The following is a 17,030-nucleotide window of genomic DNA, read 5'->3' as shown; positions in this document are numbered from 1 at the left end:
TTGCCGAGAATCATTTTTCTTTATCATATTATATAACAAATTATATTACAAATTTTGCATTTGAATTCTTGCAATATTTAGTTCAACATACAATTCACCGATATGTTATTATTTTTTCACAATAAAAGCCATTAATATTAAATTATACGAGTGACATTTAAAATTAAAAATTTCCACAGTTTGCCATCAAATTGCATTGCATGGATATACATTTATACATAGAAGCGCTGTTTCGTATTCTTGCCGCATGAGGTCACTAAAGTCAGTTTACGGTTTGCTCTTGGCTGTTGTAGATTCTTAACCTCGCTTATTTACTCATAGGAGAAAAGAGTAGCATTGAATTACATTATTTAACTAATCAGACAGTTTTTCTTAATATTTCTGTCTATTATCTAGGATTGTAGTGCCGGATTAAAGAGCGGGAGTAATTCTTGCCAGTCTTCTCTTATTATTTGTATGTGACATTAGATTAGCGATAAATTGTCTTCCCTTCCTATACCATTCCCTTATAACGAAACGAATTTCTAACATTTTCTGTTTATAAAAACGGATAGAAATAGAATTCCTTCTGTTTATTTCACAAAACCACGTGAGAAACTCAGCCACAAAGTGACATTCGTCTAGCTTTACACCTATCAAAAAATGAATAGAGGTATATTTTCATTATATCAAATGTCAAATGATTTCTTTACGCTTCCGACATATATTCACACTAGATCAAAATCTAAAACAATGAATATACAATTCATTTCTATGAATATATAATTAACTGTTTCCACATTTTAGAGTAGTATTATCACGATTATTTGTTAATCACAGTTAGATAATGAAGAATGTTGTATGTATGTTGTAGCTAAGAGGAAGTTATCTCAGACTGTTGAAAACACAAGAAAGAAGAATGTGGACACCTTTCCATTTCACAGTCAACCTGGTCCAAGCAGACAAATTGTAGATATATCACAACTTGACGATGAAGATATCATACATAAAAAACAGTCACATAGTTCAAGAGACATATCGACACAGAAAATACAGGAGGAAGAAGACATGCAAATAATTAGTAGAGTAATAAAATATCTACTCATGGCAAATGGAACAAAACATCCAATACCAAAGACCCATATTATTAAACACATACTGGGTAGTACATACTCTAAGAAATATCTTCAAATCATGAAAGAAGTAGAGTCACAATTATCCAAGGTATGTTTAATTATCCTGCAAAGAAAATTATTTACAAAATCAAGTTATATTTGAATTTGTAAGATTTGAAAAGATCCTTTACAGATATTTGGATACAAATTGCTGCTGGTTGAAGAAAATAAATATATAATGGTGAATGAGATAAGCAATCATCTTCCACATCTCAATTTCAAAAAAAGCACACAAATTTTGTTGTTTCTTATACTTGTACATATTTTCATGTTTGGTGAATCTTCGAAAGAAGGTAATTTTATTTACCTGAAGATCTTGTTTGTTCCTTGCTGCAAACAATATTAATATTCACTAAAGTTTGATAAATAACTTTATTTAATTAAAAATGAGAGATGGTGCACAAATTTCACATAATAATAGTTGAAATGTTTTCTCAGAGATATTGTGGGACTTTCTTCGCAATCTAGGCATCATAACTCGCGACAACTATATACACGAGTACTTTGGTGATGTTAAGCAGTTGGTGACAGTTGTGAGTGACAGCTCAAATCCAAGACATGTAATTGATACAAAGCATACTCAATGGTATTTACATTTTTGTACAGGACTTTGTAAACCAGAGGTATCTACAGAAAGTAATGATAGATAAAAATGATTCGACAAAGATCGAGTACAAGTGGGGTTGTCGTGCACTGAATGAGGTCACATACCGTTCTGCTTTGGAGTTTGTTGCAAATGTAAATAACATTTTATTATATTTCATGATATATCTATTTCTACTTATTTATTTTATTAATTTATCAGTTTTTATTATTGTTATATGTACATGCAATTTCACCATATATGTGCATATTGCAAAATTCAAAAATATCAATTTCAATACTTAAAAATATTTCTTGCAAAATGAGAATATATTATAACTATTTATAAATAGTTGATAAAAATAAGAATATATCGGTTGCAGATATATGATGTATCTTCTGTGGACAAGTGGAAGTTGCAGTACAAAGCTGTGATGGATCAAGAACAAAAAACAAAAGTACGACAATCATAAAAGACTGCCAGCATTCGAAGAACATCGCGTATAATATTATTCCAGTGAACGTATGTATTTGTTACTTTATGTTTAATCGCGAAAGCATCGTGAAAAACTTCACAACAGCGCGAAAGCGTGTTACTTATAAAATATGTGTTGTAAGAATTTATATATTAATAGATTTTCGTATGATGCAAGTGTTCAGTTGATATCTCGACGCAATGAAAATTAAACAACTTCGTATAAAAAGTCTAATTTACAAGTGTTTACCACATATCACATGCAGTATATCCCACTCAGCACTGAATCCTGTGTCCCTTGGAGCGAACGTTAATTAAACCACGTTATATACTTTTGGGTCGATCTATTTACATTCACTCCAACAGATTCCCCGTCCCTGAAAGAGCAGCCTTAAAGCTGCAAGGGATTAGAATTCATGCGAGGTCTCAAGTTCAAGCGAAAGTGCGGAATAATTCGAATCACGTCCATTAGCACGAGTCGCACGTGTTTTAATCTGTTATTTTCTACTTTCGCGGAAATATCTTGACCTCAATTCATGCAACGGATATCTGGATGTTTACGTATATAACAGATAGATCTTTCGCATGGTAATTACATTATTTTACTGGTTGCAACGAGCAATAATTTTAATTTATGTGAATCAATATCGAAATTAGACGAAAATTGTTTCATCCCTGACAACCCGTTTCTCAGGCCTGCGACAATTCTACAGATTCAAACACGATTATCTTCACAATCGTTCTCAAGATCGTTATCGCGATCGTTCCCGCAGAACTTGGTTGGTTCAGATCCGCCTCGAGCTACCTTCTAACCGCGGCAAGAAACACTTTTACAAATTCCAGTCGATTCTTCCTACATTCGCACGGACAGAATGCAGAAAATAAAATCAGTGTGTTTCAGGTGAATCTCTGAGAATCCTATTCGGCCGGCGAGTAGTCAAATTTCCCCCGGACGGAGTTACTGGGCCACGTCCGTACATTTACCTCAGCTTTTACGCCCTTATGCAAGCAACGGCGAGAAGCAGCACAGGGAGGAGGGTGATTGCGTGCGCGACCCTTCATGTTCGCGCGTCTCACCGCGCCGCACCGCCGAACGGAATCTGTGTCGCGCCAGGTCGGTCGCGGTCGCCTGGATCGGCGGCGCGCCACTCCTGTCAGTGTCCACCCAGCCTCGCTGCTCGGCGGCCGCCGAGCGCCGCTCGCTCGCCTACGCGTGTCTGCCTCGTAGGTCGTCGTCGTCGTCGTCGTCGTCATCGTTGCCGTCGTCACTACCACCACTACTACCATCATCACCACCAACACTACCACCGTCATCGTCGCGTCGCCACGCGACGCGTCGCGATTCTCATCGCGGCGAAGCCACCACGCGTGCATGCGAATTCGCGTCTTCGCGCGCGCCCCGTGCAACAACACACTGCCCCGCTGTTCGAGTACGCGGTCGATAGCTCGGGGAAACTCCGACTTTTGAGTACGTTGCACTTTCCCCGCGGGGAAATACGGGACTAGGACCGTTGGTAGCGGCGCGGTTTTCATCTTTTAGGCGGAACACAGCGACCCGATTTTCTTATCTTGCGACGGATACGCGGTGGTTTTCCTTTTTCTTTTATTTAACGAGTGTCACGCGTATAAATGGTATGTTGTTTTTTTTTATTCACGTGTAGACACGAATTTCTTTTTACACGTGTGAGAGGAGTATGTATCTTATTAGAAATATCAGTCGCATACAGGCAGGAAAGACCGCGCGAGTGCAGGTGGTTATGATATTTTTCGCTCGCGATTTTCCCTCGGTATCGATTGCTCCGTGGATATCGATTATAGGTCGCGCGACGTTCATTTCGGGGGACGCGCCCTTTCGACGCGTCGCATAGATTGTCATTCGAAAGAATTATTGGAAATTTCCTCTCAGAACTTCAGCGATATCTCATTTCCGCTTGTCACTTTTGTAAAGCATTGCTTCGAGAAATTGGCATACATAGAATTTCGTTGAAGGGTACCGTTCGTGTATTTGAACTATTGACCGACGGTGTATATCGCGCGCTCGTTGCCGAGTAACGCACAGTGATGCTCCCGATACTTCGTTACTGTCGAAATATACCTCTTCTTGTGAATAATGATCGAAGAACCTATATTGTGTGTCTGTACATAACATTTTGTATAAACGTTGGCATCAATTGATTCATTGTACTTATTGAATATTTATGACTTTATGACTTTGCAAATACGTATTTTTGAGCGCATTTGAAAAATTTTACTCGTTTCGTATATAATATATATAATTATAATATCTTAATTACATATACGATTTTTTCTGACCTACGATTGCGATCTTTCTTCCTGCTTAAAAAAAATAAAAAACGTTGTTTTGCAAAAATAAAGTGTCTTCGGGTTTTTCTTAATAATGTTATAACTATGAAAGATACGAGTAAACGAATTTTTCACACGCGATCATGCTGTTATGTAACGAAATGGTTTCGTGTCCTTTTAGATTTAAACGTCCCTAATAGCGCAGCGCGCGCAGAAATTTTGACGACTAACGATTCTGCGGACCAACCGATCGTCTGTGATATTTCGAGGAGAATCTCGTTGAGTACTTTCACGAGAGAACTCGACACATCGAAGCGCGCGACTTCGCTAAGGGTAAGTTGGAAAATTAATATGAATCAGTCATTGTCGATCATCAGCGCTCGATTGTTGCTGATACAAATCACGCTAATAATAATTAAGTTTCAATAAAATGGTTGATATCGAGTTGATATTTTATAATAATAGCTTTGGATATGTATATATGTGTTAATAAAATTGATGGACAGTAGAGAGAAAGAGAGAGAGAGAGAGAGAGAGAGAAAGAGAGAGAGAGAGAGCGAGAGAGAGAAAGAGAGAGAGAGCGAGAGAGAGAGAGAGAGATAGAAGCATAATGTGTGAACAATTGCGTCAGCAGAATTGACGATTTTAATTAATAAGTTGGTCCTCATTATTTCATAGAACTTACTTTGCTATCGGTATTACCGTTAATTATTAATTATAATATTTTTATATCTATGGATAAAAGTAATATTAATTTCCGGATAAAAAACTAAATTTCAGAGTAGGGCGAATGGGAGATTTTTGACAGGGTTTATAGCCGAAGTAAATAGCTCAGTCTCCACTTGTTGTGACGCGATGTGTCGCGCGATCGATATGCTTTCCGGACGACTGTAAAAGTTTGATGGAGAGCACTTTCTTGTAGAACTGTCGCGTTAACACAATTTCGTCCTAAATACGGTTACAAGTTTAAGTCGCTCTTCGTGTATGAGGCATTACGCGCGAAAGTCCGTAAGAAGATGTCATGAGTGACAGACAGTCGCGAGGGAAAATGTCAATTCGCGGCTACCTGGCACTCTCGAAATTGAAAATACCTTCCTGCCCTAGTAGCCGTATCACTTTTCTTTCTGTTCGTCGTAGCAGGATTTTAAGAGCCGCGACCTCGATATTTCGCGCCGCGAAACATGCTGCATGCGCTGACAAATGATCGGACGTTGAGGAACGACGCGTTTATTCGCTCCTGTTATCGATTCGGAATCGTGAAAGCGGTATTAATAGCGAGGATTCCCGGCGCTTAATAATGCATCCCCGTGTATCTATCGCGACTTGGACTCATAATAATTTGTTTCGATTGAAATGAGACCGATAGGGCAAAAGGTCAGTGGAAAAAATCTAAGATCCCATCCCAAGAACTCAAAAGAGACGCTTTATCGGCGAAACGTTTCGGAGAGCTAATTAAGAAAGTTTTTCTTTCTACTCTCTCTCTCTCTCTCTCTCTCTCTCTCTGTCTCTCGTTTTTCCTTTGTCGAGGTAAACGCTGACGATTACAAAGTCGGAAGGCATGATGTTCCTTTTCTCTCTCCACATCGTCGAAATGGAGACGACCGTCTCGTGAAGAACGACGGAACAAATAAATTAATTATCTGAGAAAGAATACCCTCGAATCTGACACTTAAAACAATCTTCTATGGACACAGTCTGAATGATTGCACGAGTTATCGAATCGAGAAGGTTTTTCTTCCTCAAACATCTCTTTGCATTTCCGAAGAATAAAAAAACAGCCACGCCTTCCACCTTTAATCGTAGCTCGGACGAAGCTCGCGAAAGAGACGTTTGAATGACATCCAATTAGAAGCCGTTATTGATCGTTATGAACCGGAACGGCATTACTCGAAAGAACCACAAAACCACCACGACAAAAATCTCTCTCCTTCTCGATATTTACACATTGAATCAAAACGTTACGCGAGGACACTGTCGAAATAGCTGGAAATTAATAGGTCCCAACGAGCGTGGTTCGCGAAGTTACAAAGTCGCGAGGAAGTAGGTTGCTCTAAAATAAACGCGAACGGCTGAAAAGGGATTTCAGACTCGCAGGGGACCAAAGCAACCGAGCTGACAACATTGCCGTTTCGCGCTCGAACCTGCACGACCAAGCGACACGATGTTCAACCTCTACCAGAGCCTAAACAAGAAGGATGACAACGACGGGCCAAAGGGCCGCGAGTCGGAGGTGACCGGTCATGACCGGTTCTGTCAACACCGCAATGGCAGTTCGAGCAGCCGTCGACGACGTCGCGCCGTCAGCCGCAGGACCCAGAGTGCCACTGAATTAAACGCCAGGGCGATGATGTCGGCGCGGGGCTCACTGCGACGCGGCCGCAGCGTGAGCACCGAAGACGACGAGAGCGAGGACGACAAGGGTCATCAGCTGGCGAACAAGCTCGACAACCTGGCGAAGTTGCTCTTTAGCCGGGTGTCGGCGGCGCGAGGATACAAGGACCAGGGTGACGTCAAGTGGGTATAAGAAAAGTGAACACGCGCGTATACACTCCGGTAGTTTCAAGCCCGCGATTGGGAAAGCTCGGGCTAGGCTTGGAGTTAACAACTAGCCGTGCGATCGCCAAGTTGGTCTCTGACGAGGTTTCCGTTAAGATCAGGGGCTCTCGAAACAAATACAGTGGCGTATAGGATAAGTTTAAAACTAGCTGTATAGTTTACAATCTGATTGGGCTGAGTGTAGAGTCTCGGGCGCCTGACCTATAAAATGAAAAGTTGTAAGTGGAGAATTGCTGAAGAATTGAGTCATGTGATTAGAAAGTTGTAGAACCATAGACCTGCGGAGACCAACTCTTAGGATCGCAGAGCCGCCGAATTATAGAGTCATATGCTGGGGATATGGGGGGAGCCAACTTTCCGGAAACTTAGGAAGAACTTCGCCGACGAAAGAAGCAACGTCGACGGGTGGAATGCAAATCAGTCCTAACGTTTTATTCCTGTAGAAAGCGAATCGTGCGGCGATCAAGTTTATATCTTCTGGAGAATCGCGTGCAGCGAGTCATGCATCGTTCCTCCGGATTTGCATCGGTTTATTACTTGTTGCGTCACAGGGAGGAATCTCGTCGAACGTCGACGTCGCCGTTTGGACGACGATTTTCCACCTTCGATCGCCCCGTTTATTCGCGAATATTACCGTGCCCTGTCAAATCGTTTACCGCAGCACGCGGTTATTCGCGATACGCGTCTTCGAGTATACGCCGGCCTCTGTTTGTAAACCGAGAACAGACCTGTCGTGAGCCGCTGGGAGTTCAACACGCTGCGCCTTCGCGAATGTCCGCTTTATCTCCTTCATCTTCGCGAGTTCATCGACACGTGATCGTTATATGATAGTCGCGAAAGTATTCGGTGTCGATATAATGGACCCGGAGCACCGAGATCCCTCGACGGAAATCCATCCCCGGATGGACGGAAACTTCCGAGTCGCTGTGCGCAGGTAATGACATACACAAAAGTACAGAATGTCTCGGAGTCTCTTCGTCGGGATTTTCTCTGTAATCAACTTGAGACAGAGATCTGGAATTGGATATGCGATTTAAAAAATAACAAAATCACGGAACTATAGTTGCAGAAAAGAGATATAGAACAGTCGCAGAGTAAAAGAATCACACGATTGTGAAGTCATAAATTCGAGGAGAGACAACTGTAGAGTCATGAAACCACGAAATTTTAGTTTAGAGTTACAGAGTTGTATAGTTTATAGTTACATGATCATGTGGTTGTAAAGTATACCGCATCAATAAGAAGCCTCGGTTCATATCGACCGAATAAGAGACCAGATGAAAATTCGGTGACCAGAAACGGTATTTTTTCCGTCATCCGAAAACATTCGTTTGAACGCTCGGTTGCATTAAAACTCGGTTGAGATAACTGAGAGCAATTAGTCGAACAGAAACCTCCTGCGGGGATCCTTGTGTCCCTACACAAACCTCCTGCGGGGATCCTTGTGTCCCTACACAAACGAGTTTCTCCTCTGATCTCTATTCTCCTCAGAAAAATTCAGTTACACTAACAAAATTATTTCTCTTTCGTGTGAGAAGGACGGTTCCGGATTTTCCAGAGTTCCAGAATTGTACACGGAGAGAAAAAGTTCTGGTTGTCGCTAACGTGCATTTTAATGACAACGAATGTACTAAATCCGTAATGTCTTAGTCCGTTCATTGTTACGTTAATTCAACCGATCTTCTTTCCCCGTGTATGATCGTAAAATCATAGTCGCAGGAAGTCGTTCGTCACTCTCCGTCGTCTGCTGATGAAGAGCAACGACGGCGATGTTTTCTGGAACATTCTGTATAGATCACCGCGATAGTCACGCTAATTCGATTATCTCGTAGTGGCGTAAGCCGCGTAAAGCTTGACTATAAATGTATTACGACGTACGGTTGTTGTGTATAGTTCTTTTTATTGGATGAAATCCCTTGCAGTCGTAGAGCAACGTGGCGGATTAGTGGCACACGACCGCAGCGTAATCCGTGGCTCGCGAATCTAATCCACTTTTGGGGCCGTTCGCGACACAATGATAATGCACAGGAAATGTACGGGCGAACGGTATCGACCACGCGGAACTGTGCGGTATCTTTCGACAGGTAGAACGTCTCTTATGTATTATGTACGAGGTGCATAAAGAACGATGTCGCATTCTTGGGTCATATTGGGAGGATCCTATTCGGGGAAAAATGCACGCATGTCGATGAAGTTTTCATCGATGAACAACCGGCGACACTACTTTTAGATTTAACGACATGGATCATTATGCGCGGCTGCTGCATTTGAAATCGATTTTTCCTCGGCGAAAACGTCGAGGTTTCGTGTCGTGGCGGCAAGAACGAGAAGAAGCATTAGCAGCTTTTCGCGGGCTAAACTCGGAGGGAACCGGTAGATAACGAAATCGTATCCCTCCCCAGTTAATTTCAAGTGGATCTCACTTTGATGGGATCTTAATCTGAAGATTAACTGCGAAGATACGTAATGTTGGGAGTTAGAGAGTGATGATGAGCGATGATCCTCTTCGATATTTTCGCTGGAAAAGGATCGATTTCAGATTACTCGATGAATTCAACATTGAAACTTCGAAGAACGGGATTGTAAAGTGGAATCGAAGGGTGAATTTTCACTCTACTCTTGCCATTACCTTCGTATTTATATTGTAAATGAGATCGCGCGCGAATATCCGACAGGAACGGCCGTTACACGGCACTGAATCACGGGTCGAAGGTAGCCGAGGACGGGGTCGAGTATGTGGAGATGGAGAAGAGATCCAGAGATCGTGCTTTATCAATCTGCCGGGATTACATCGAGAAAACGCCGCGTTTCGCCCTCATCAAGCAACTCAATAACATCGGTGAGCCGACACCCACTCTTGATTCTGTCCGCTCGAAACGAAAGCCGCTCAAGTGCCACACTGAGACCCGCCGGGTGTCCTGAAACTGTCACGTTTCCCTCCAACCGCGAAATCCCACAGCGAAACTCTAACATAACCGAAAGAAAATAATAGAAACAGTAAAATGGTACATAAATCAATAATAAAGAAGATGCAGGAATACAAAATAATGAACAGGCAGAGGAAATGGCTCGATCGAGCAATGAAGATCAAAGATCAATAATTCTGCTTATGCTATTTTCTGTTAAGGGATTTCTTTGGTATTTTCACTTCTTGTTATTCAGTTTTTCTACATTGACAATTGCTTAAAAAAGTCGTCATTATGATGCATTCTAACAGGAAAAAAATTTTTATCTACGTACATGCTAATGAAACTAATGAAACTTTTTATTAATAAAAAGCTAGAAGATAAAAGATATGTACCTTAGGATCAAGGATGGACAAGTACTGGTTCATGGTGAGGGATACATCGCTGAAGACCGACAGGCTGCTGACTCTGGTGCCGTTGAATATGAATTGCCCGCTGAGTGTGTGCCCGTCCACCAAGGATATTCTAAACCACCTGTTTTTAGCCTTGCAACACCCCTATATCTGCCCTGTGTTCACTGTCGATTTCGTCGAGTACGAGGACCAAACGTACATAGTTTTGGTGCAGCCGATCAATCAAGGTAGCCTCAAGGATCTGGTATACAACGTGAGTACTTTATTCCCAACGTGGATGCGGCTTCTCCTTCGCGAGATATTGAAGAACACATACATCTCCCAAGTCGTAGTCGTTTCTTCATTAGTGAGTGATTCGAGCGGTACTATCTTCCTCTTTTTACTTCTCTTCATCTTCATCAAGTATCATTAAACATCCTGGCAATTAAACGTCAGAGTGAAGTTCTCTCCGTTCTAGTAAAGTCTGTTTAGAATTAAATGAGAATCGAGATCCTGCCATTTATTCGCAACCATGTAAATTAATTCATGCTATTTATTTTTCGCCGCTCACTCACAATAACCCGGGAAGCTAGCTGGGATTGTAGCTCTTCGATGTTTCGTTTATTGACCCCTGAGAAAAGAGGAATATCCTGAGAATATATATATATATATATATATCTATATATATATATACAGGGTGTTTCAGGAGGTTATAGTATGGACCATTTTGAGTAAAAAAGTTTATATTAACATGCGTCCAATTATCAATAGGTATGGAGTTACAGCCGTTTGAATGTTAAGCATCAACGAAATCTGCCACAAATGAATAAAAATATAAAAATGAATTATTTTTGCAAAAAACTTACAATAATTAATGAAGACCACATGAGGAACTTTCTGGTGAAATTCGTGATTCACAATCAGTCGAATAATTCACAGCAGTTCAAAGTATATTTTCAAAAATCCCACCACCGTCTTCAATGCACTTTTCAGCTCTCTGTGCAACAGAATGTGTAGCTCGTCTGAGAACTGTGCGCGGCTATTTCAAAGGTCAAACGGCTGTAACTCCACACCTATTTTGGAAAATTGGACACATGTTAATATGAACTTTTTTACTCAAAATGGTCCATACTATAACCTTCTGAAATATGTACCTTTCCTCCTGAAACACCCTATATATATCATGTGTCGTTCGACAGGTCGAGCGAAATTGCTGGAATGAAGACTGGAGTCACAAGTACGCGTCGCGAGGCAAAGGACTGACCTTACCGCAGGTGCAACGAATGGGACGTCAGATATTGGAAGCGCTGATTTTCCTGAAGGAACGCGGATTCCCCACGGTGACGCATTTGCATTCGGGAAACGTGGTGATCCAGAACGGCGTCGCGAGGCTAGCCGGCTTGGAGAATACTCTTCTGGGCTTCACCAGCCGCATACATCCCATCGTCACGTCCCGATTAACGCAGTCCAGCTCGATCGATATCATATGTTTCGGTGGGTTCGCGGAAAGTTTTTAATAGAATTTTTGATTGCTTCCTTCGCTGTAGGAAATTTTCTGTCAGTACACGCCGTTTTTAATTGGATTTTAAATCGCTTCCGTAGTACATTATATTTCCGGTAAAAATATAATTACCATTCCACAAATTTTCTTTTTTTCTCTTGCTGTGAGTTTTATAAATTCGATTATCCAGAATTCCATTTTGTCCGCAGTAATTTTTTAAATATATTTCGCGAAGAGAAGAAAGACTCGTCGCATGAGTTTAAAATTCATCGAATATATAATTGTTGCTTTTTGTGACTGATTTCACACAGATATTTTACCATATCTTTCTCTCTTTCTCTCTCTCTTTACTCGTACACATATCTCAACAATATTCTGTTTTATGTCAGGACATATGCTGTTTGAAATGTGCGCCGGCTACGAGCTGTGCACCTTCAGACCATCTGCCGTCCAGTTGTCAGACATCGAGATGTATCCGCAGGTATCGATCAACCACGATCACGTTGCGTTCCATAATTGTCTTGCAATCAATTCATCCACACTTGAATCTTGCAGGTAGTGAGATTTCTGGAATTAATATTCGCGGAATCAGACAATCACTTCACCAGCATAGAAGAGCTGCTTATCCACGATCTCTTCAGGAACATCGACTTACGCGAAATGCGATGTGCGGCTGTAACGGTAAGTTACGGTGAAAAATGCACTTCGCACGAATCGTCGCTTTCGATTTTCCGCATTTATAATGCGATTTTATTGCGATTATATCATATGATCCATTTTCATATTGCGATTTCGTTTCAGGTATTTCGTCCAACGCTGACACCCTCCATAATAAGCCTGCTCGATGGCATTAAACGGCAAGACGCTGGTAAAAGGTGGGTTCCCTCTCGGTTCCACTAACAATAAATTGCTGTATAATATAATCAAGTATAATATGAGCGTCCGTATCTGTTCGTACGGATTCGGTTGACGTACTCGCAAATAATTTGTTTTGCATGCGCAGCTGGCATAAGACACGCTCTATAAGCGATGTCCATTTAACGCGCAGATTTTGGTAATAAATGATCAATCACTTAATTTCGTTGATTAATGAACATACAAGTTTACGTAGTGATGCGTAGAAACGGTCGAGTATTCAATTGCGCTCCTTCTTGCAGAATCGCGAGCGTCGACAATGCGGACATGACGTCACTGAGGAGCCTCGATTACACCGACGACTCTCTACTCACGCAGATATACAACGAGCTTTCACAAACAGCTTTATAATGTGGGAACAAAGTTCTATACATACATACATACATATACATGTGTGTGTGTGTGTGTGTGTGTATAATACATATACACTATATATTTTATCTTGAGTAAGAATGCACGTTCCTATTGTACCTTGCAATATGCCAAGGAATAAATGATTATCCCGTCGCTAATTTTTGTGTACAGAAATGCGCTTACATATGGCGGATTTGTAAATGTAACAACATAAGAGTCAATTTCGCACGTTTTATTTGCGTTCAACGCAACCGACGATATGTCCCTTGAAATAATTCTTCCCGATAGCTTTGTAGCAAATAAATGCAAACCCGTCCCGCAAAAATCGCAAAATTTCAGCAATGAATAAACAGCGGGAGTAAACGGCAATAAAGGAAGTTGGAAGGAACGTAAGTCCCGTTAAGTGGTCACTTCTTTATTAATTGTTCTTAAAAGGAAGTAGAAAAAGTACTGACATCCCCTAACATTATTTGAGCTTGCATCATGACAGAGATGACGTCGCACCGATTTTATTTGCCCATATGAGCAAGCGGTTCACAAAAGCACAGACCAATACTCCTTGGAAGTAAAATCCTTAACGCCTGTCTCCAAAAAGTATACGTTGAGATGACAGATAAACATAATGCAATCCTGACTTATTCAACTGGCTGATGTTTCTGATTGCAAACGACACGCTAAAAATTATTTAATGCGTTATGAACCACCAGTTTCCAGCTCACTTCCAGGCGTCTCAGGTTCTTCGTCGTTATAGATATTCTCCGCCATCTGCCAAACTTGCATTATGTTATCTTCGGATACTGAACATATAACCCAAGGTTCGTTCGGATTCCATGAAAAGTCACTGATTTTAGCGGTATGACCGCCGTGTATGAACTGCAAAAATTAAGCATGTAACATGAAATAAACATATACAAATAGATATCCGTTAACCATATCGTCCAGAAACAATATCACTTATTATTCGTATAATTACCAAAAGTTCGGGCGGGCCATCCTCTGCATCTTCAGTAGACTGCTCTTCCCCGATTTTACTAAGATCCCAGACATGAAGTCGCCTATCTGTGCCACTACTCGCCAGTATCGTCTCATTGTGCGGCGACCATTGGACTTGGAAAATTTCGTCCTTATGCGACTCGAACGAATGAAGCTTGAGTTTGAGATTGCGCAAATCCCAGAGAGCTACCGTCTTGTCCGCACTGCCAGTAGCAAGTATGAATTCGGAATACGGATTAAAGCTGAGGCAGTTCACTTCTGCGGTATGAGCGTCGACTGTATGGCTCGGTTTACTGGTGTTGTTGCATCTATATAAAGTTTAAAAATATTAGACATTAAACTTTTCAGACTGCATCGTAATTAGCAATTAGATAACGATTATATCGAAAATTCACTCATAGTTAATAAAACACAAGAATAGTGAATTGCCTTCACCTAGTATCCCAAATCATGAGCTTTTGATCATCAGCTACTGATCCGAACAATGATTCATGTAGTAAATGCCAGGCAACATCTTCAACCACAGCAGTATGTCCTGTGAAGATGGTTTTAGCATCGATGACGCGATTCTCCTTTGGAGTGGCATTAATATCCCATAAACAGATAGTGTGATCGTCGGACGCGCTCAGCAAATATCCATTAAGATTAGGATTCCATGAGAGACCATAGCCCTCTTTTTGATGACCACGTAGCCTGGTTAAACACACAATTAATACATTGTAATACTCACGTCATGTGTGCGATTCGCAAAATTTATCGTATATTCCGGTTGATGTGATAATTAATAGCCCATATATTATAAACACATATATTGATACAATCGGATTATGTTTACATTTGAATATATCTATTTAATGAATCGCGTGCACGCGCAAATACCTCAAGTCTGGATGACATTCTCCATTCGGGTCTGGTTTACTGGGATGTTTGGTATAGTCAAAGACAAGCACGTCACTGGATGGAGTCTTAGTAGCAATGACACATGGATTCTGTGGCATGTAACGTGCCCTGTTGACCTCGCCCTCGTGATTTATCTTGATTTCTATCTCAATTTTTCCACTAACAGAACCAAATCCTCCAAACTCGCCCTTTTCATTATCATAATGAGATGCATCAAACTGCGCATCTTCATTGGGTAATTGTACACTGGCAATAAGCAAATGATTCTGCTCATCTGAAGTATGTGTTCCTAAGATCAGTCGGTGTACAGAGTAATCTTTTCCTTCAGGTCTTGTAACATCCGGTAGCCATTGAGCAGTCAAAGAAGGCCATTCCAAGGCATGTGTCATAACAAGGTCATACAAAAATGGAGTATTTTTCTTCCATATTTTGTATTCCTCGTTAATAACACGTTCCTCCACCGCATCATCAAATGTTTCTAAAAAGGAGCAATAGTGCTAAATTTCTATTTAGAAATTCTATGTCATGGAGAACATATAAAAGTATAAAAGACATAAACCATACTTTGTTTAATTTAAGTAATGTAGGATTAAGTTAAATAATTCGATCGAGTAGCCTTATATTACATAGACCAAAAATAAAATTAAGATTAAACATCAAGAAAAGTATTAGGTATATGTGTTACTTCAATATCTATTAAATAAAATTGGTATTCAAAGGAACAATTCTCTAATTATGAGTAATATGTACACTTAATTACAAAAATTTTCTTTCTGTAATTTTACAATTTCCTATGTACAAATGTACATTATTCTATATTAATTGTATGCACCATAATAAAAAAATACAGTGTATATTTTAAAGTTAATATAACATGTATCTATACCACTTTCAAATTAATATTTTAACGTTGCACGCCGTTATAGATATCTCACACAAGATTGAATAAACAGTCATTATCATCATTGCTATTGTCATTTTTGTTCGATATTTTGTTCGATATACAAAATGATAATTTCTTTTCAAAACACTTACTACTAGAATCTACGTTCAAGTAAGGATAATGTTGAGTCGAATCCATTTATTATTTTTTTTTTAAACGTGGCCACTGCGAATTTGTCAGAACCATCGACGCAGTGGTAGCGCGCTCGCGAATGTTAACCGCACTCTACACAACGTGCTCGAAAGCCGGCACGCGAAAGTTTCGGCATCGCCGCGAAATGAACCGCCTTTCGAATTTGTTTGCAAACTTTTCTCGGAAACAATTAAGGAGAAAATTGTACGCGAGGGAAGGAAGAGGTTGTTTATCGCCAGAACGAAGGGCGTCCTTTCGAGACATACTTGAATGACTATTTATGTTTATTCACCGGAAGGCAATTCGAGCGGGAGCATTCGACGTATCAACAATAATATGCGCATACTTACCACCGTCCTTATCTGTCATCATTTATTCTGCGTACGATACGTTAGACCGTTAATAGATCCAACACAAGCAGGATATCACCACAGAAAATCCGACCCGCCAAAAATCTACGAAGAACAGCCGAATGCCGACTTGGACGAGACGCTACTCGAGCCGCCGCGAAACGAAAGCCGCGTTTATATGAAACGATCGAAACGCTCACTGAGTTTCAGTGCTTTGTTAATCTGATTGGTGCGTATTTTCAGGTTTTGACAATTCTACAAGACGCACGAATCAAATGGAAATCACTGATGAAGAGAACTTTGCTTAATGTATAATTGTAAACAGATTCTTAAATTTTTTTTGTAATTTTTGAAAGACGAAAATTGTAAAGACGCAGAATACAACGACTGACGACGAGGTAATACTAAAGACTGTCAATTCTGAGTAAATTGTCGTATTAGCAAGAGGGCCCCAAGGAGCCCGGAGGTAATTAAAGAGTGATGATAATATCGACTGTTTTAATTAAAGTACCAACGAGGTAATATAAAGACTGACAGTCCTGGGTAAATTTTCGCATCAACCAAAGGGGCCCG

The 17,030-nt window shown here is 40.6% G+C and overlaps 3 protein-coding genes across 9 annotated transcripts; 2 read left to right on the top strand and 1 right to left on the bottom strand.

Annotated features, from left to right (window-relative positions):
- The first annotated feature begins 208 nt into the window (after positions 1–208).
- On the top strand, positions 209–3,569 carry LOC105183308 (non-structural maintenance of chromosomes element 3 homolog). Of its 3 annotated transcripts, XR_003113794.1 has the most exons (8): positions 209–454; positions 555–652; positions 854–1,203; positions 1,288–1,447; positions 1,593–1,687; positions 1,761–1,892; positions 2,120–2,259; positions 3,113–3,569. XR_003113794.1 is itself a non-coding variant. In XM_011141342.3 (6 exons), the coding sequence occupies exons 1-6, from the start codon at positions 643–645 to the stop codon at positions 2,207–2,209; spliced, it is 837 nt and encodes a 278-aa protein (XP_011139644.1). In that variant the 5' UTR covers positions 483–642; the 3' UTR covers positions 2,210–2,446. The 3 variants fall into 3 exon arrangements, 1 of the variants encoding a protein (XP_011139644.1); XR_003113795.1 differs by lacking the exon at positions 209–454 and having other exon boundaries at positions 483–652; positions 3,103–3,569; XM_011141342.3 differs by lacking the exons at positions 209–454; positions 3,113–3,569 and having other exon boundaries at positions 483–652; positions 2,120–2,446.
- Positions 3,288–13,297, top strand: Slob (Slowpoke binding protein). 4 transcript variants are annotated; one of them, XM_011141336.2, is made up of 11 exons: positions 3,461–3,679; positions 4,697–4,848; positions 6,593–7,029; positions 9,747–9,910; positions 10,378–10,643; positions 11,569–11,863; positions 12,260–12,351; positions 12,426–12,551; positions 12,672–12,745; positions 12,874–12,924; positions 13,028–13,297. In XM_011141336.2, coding segments are annotated over exons 3-11 (1,422 nt in total). In that variant the 5' UTR covers positions 3,461–3,679; positions 4,697–4,848; positions 6,593–6,676; the 3' UTR covers positions 13,029–13,297. The 4 variants fall into 4 exon arrangements, with proteins under 4 accessions (XP_025160152.1, XP_011139638.1, XP_011139636.1 ...); XM_025304367.1 differs by lacking the exons at positions 3,461–3,679; positions 12,874–12,924 and adding an exon at positions 3,288–3,435; XM_011141334.3 differs by lacking the exon at positions 12,874–12,924 and having other exon boundaries at positions 3,462–3,679.
- Caf1-55 (chromatin assembly factor 1 p55 subunit) lies at positions 13,256–16,631 on the bottom strand. Of its 2 annotated transcripts, none has more exons than XM_011141340.3 (5): positions 16,458–16,631; positions 15,012–15,510; positions 14,568–14,825; positions 14,113–14,440; positions 13,256–14,012 (listed from the first exon to the last, which is right to left on the bottom strand). In XM_011141340.3, exons 1-5 carry the CDS (start codon positions 16,477–16,479, stop codon positions 13,833–13,835), a joined length of 1,287 nt encoding a protein of 428 aa, XP_011139642.1. In that variant the 5' UTR covers positions 16,480–16,631; the 3' UTR covers positions 13,256–13,832. The 2 variants fall into 2 exon arrangements, with proteins under 2 accessions (XP_011139642.1, XP_011139641.1); XM_011141339.3 differs by lacking the exon at positions 16,458–16,631 and adding an exon at positions 16,068–16,351.
- Between the last annotated feature and the right edge of the window lie 399 nt (positions 16,632–17,030).

This window comes from Harpegnathos saltator, unplaced genomic scaffold (assembly GCF_003227715.2).
Source record: "Harpegnathos saltator strain DR-91 unplaced genomic scaffold, Hsal_v8.6 scaffold604, whole genome shotgun sequence".
Classification (NCBI taxonomy): Eukaryota; Metazoa; Arthropoda; class Insecta; order Hymenoptera; family Formicidae; genus Harpegnathos; species Harpegnathos saltator.
The sequence above is the reverse complement of the archived record's forward strand: the minus strand, read 5'-3'. Positions and strand labels throughout refer to the sequence as shown.

Bases quoted from the DNA above. Each gene is read 5' to 3' on its own strand.
- LOC105183308 (XM_011141342.3), top strand. The intron at 1,448-1,592 runs GTAATTTTATTT...ATGTTTTCTCAG, and splicing joins TGGTGAATCTTCGAAAGAAG to AGATATTGTGGGACTTTCTT. The intron at 1,688-1,760 runs GTGAGTGACAGC...ATTTTTGTACAG, and splicing joins TTAAGCAGTTGGTGACAGTT to GACTTTGTAAACCAGAGGTA.
- Slob (XM_025304367.1), top strand. From the start codon at position 6,677: ATGTTCAACCTCTACCAGAGCCTAAACAAGAAGGATGACAACGACGGG. The intron at 9,911-10,377 runs GTGAGCCGACAC...TATGTACCTTAG, and splicing joins CAAGCAACTCAATAACATCG to GATCAAGGATGGACAAGTAC. The intron at 12,552-12,671 runs GTAAGTTACGGT...ATTTCGTTTCAG, and splicing joins TGCGATGTGCGGCTGTAACG to GTATTTCGTCCAACGCTGAC.
- Caf1-55 (XM_011141339.3), bottom strand. From the start codon at position 16,113: ATGGATTCGACTCAACATTATCCTTACTTGAACGTAGATTCTAGTA. The intron at 15,511-16,067 runs GTAAGTGTTTTG...GCTCCTTTTTAG, and splicing joins CTTGAACGTAGATTCTAGTA to AAACATTTGATGATGCGGTG. The intron at 14,013-14,112 runs GTAATTATACGA...TAATTTTTGCAG, and splicing joins ATGGCCCGCCCGAACTTTTG to TTCATACACGGCGGTCATAC.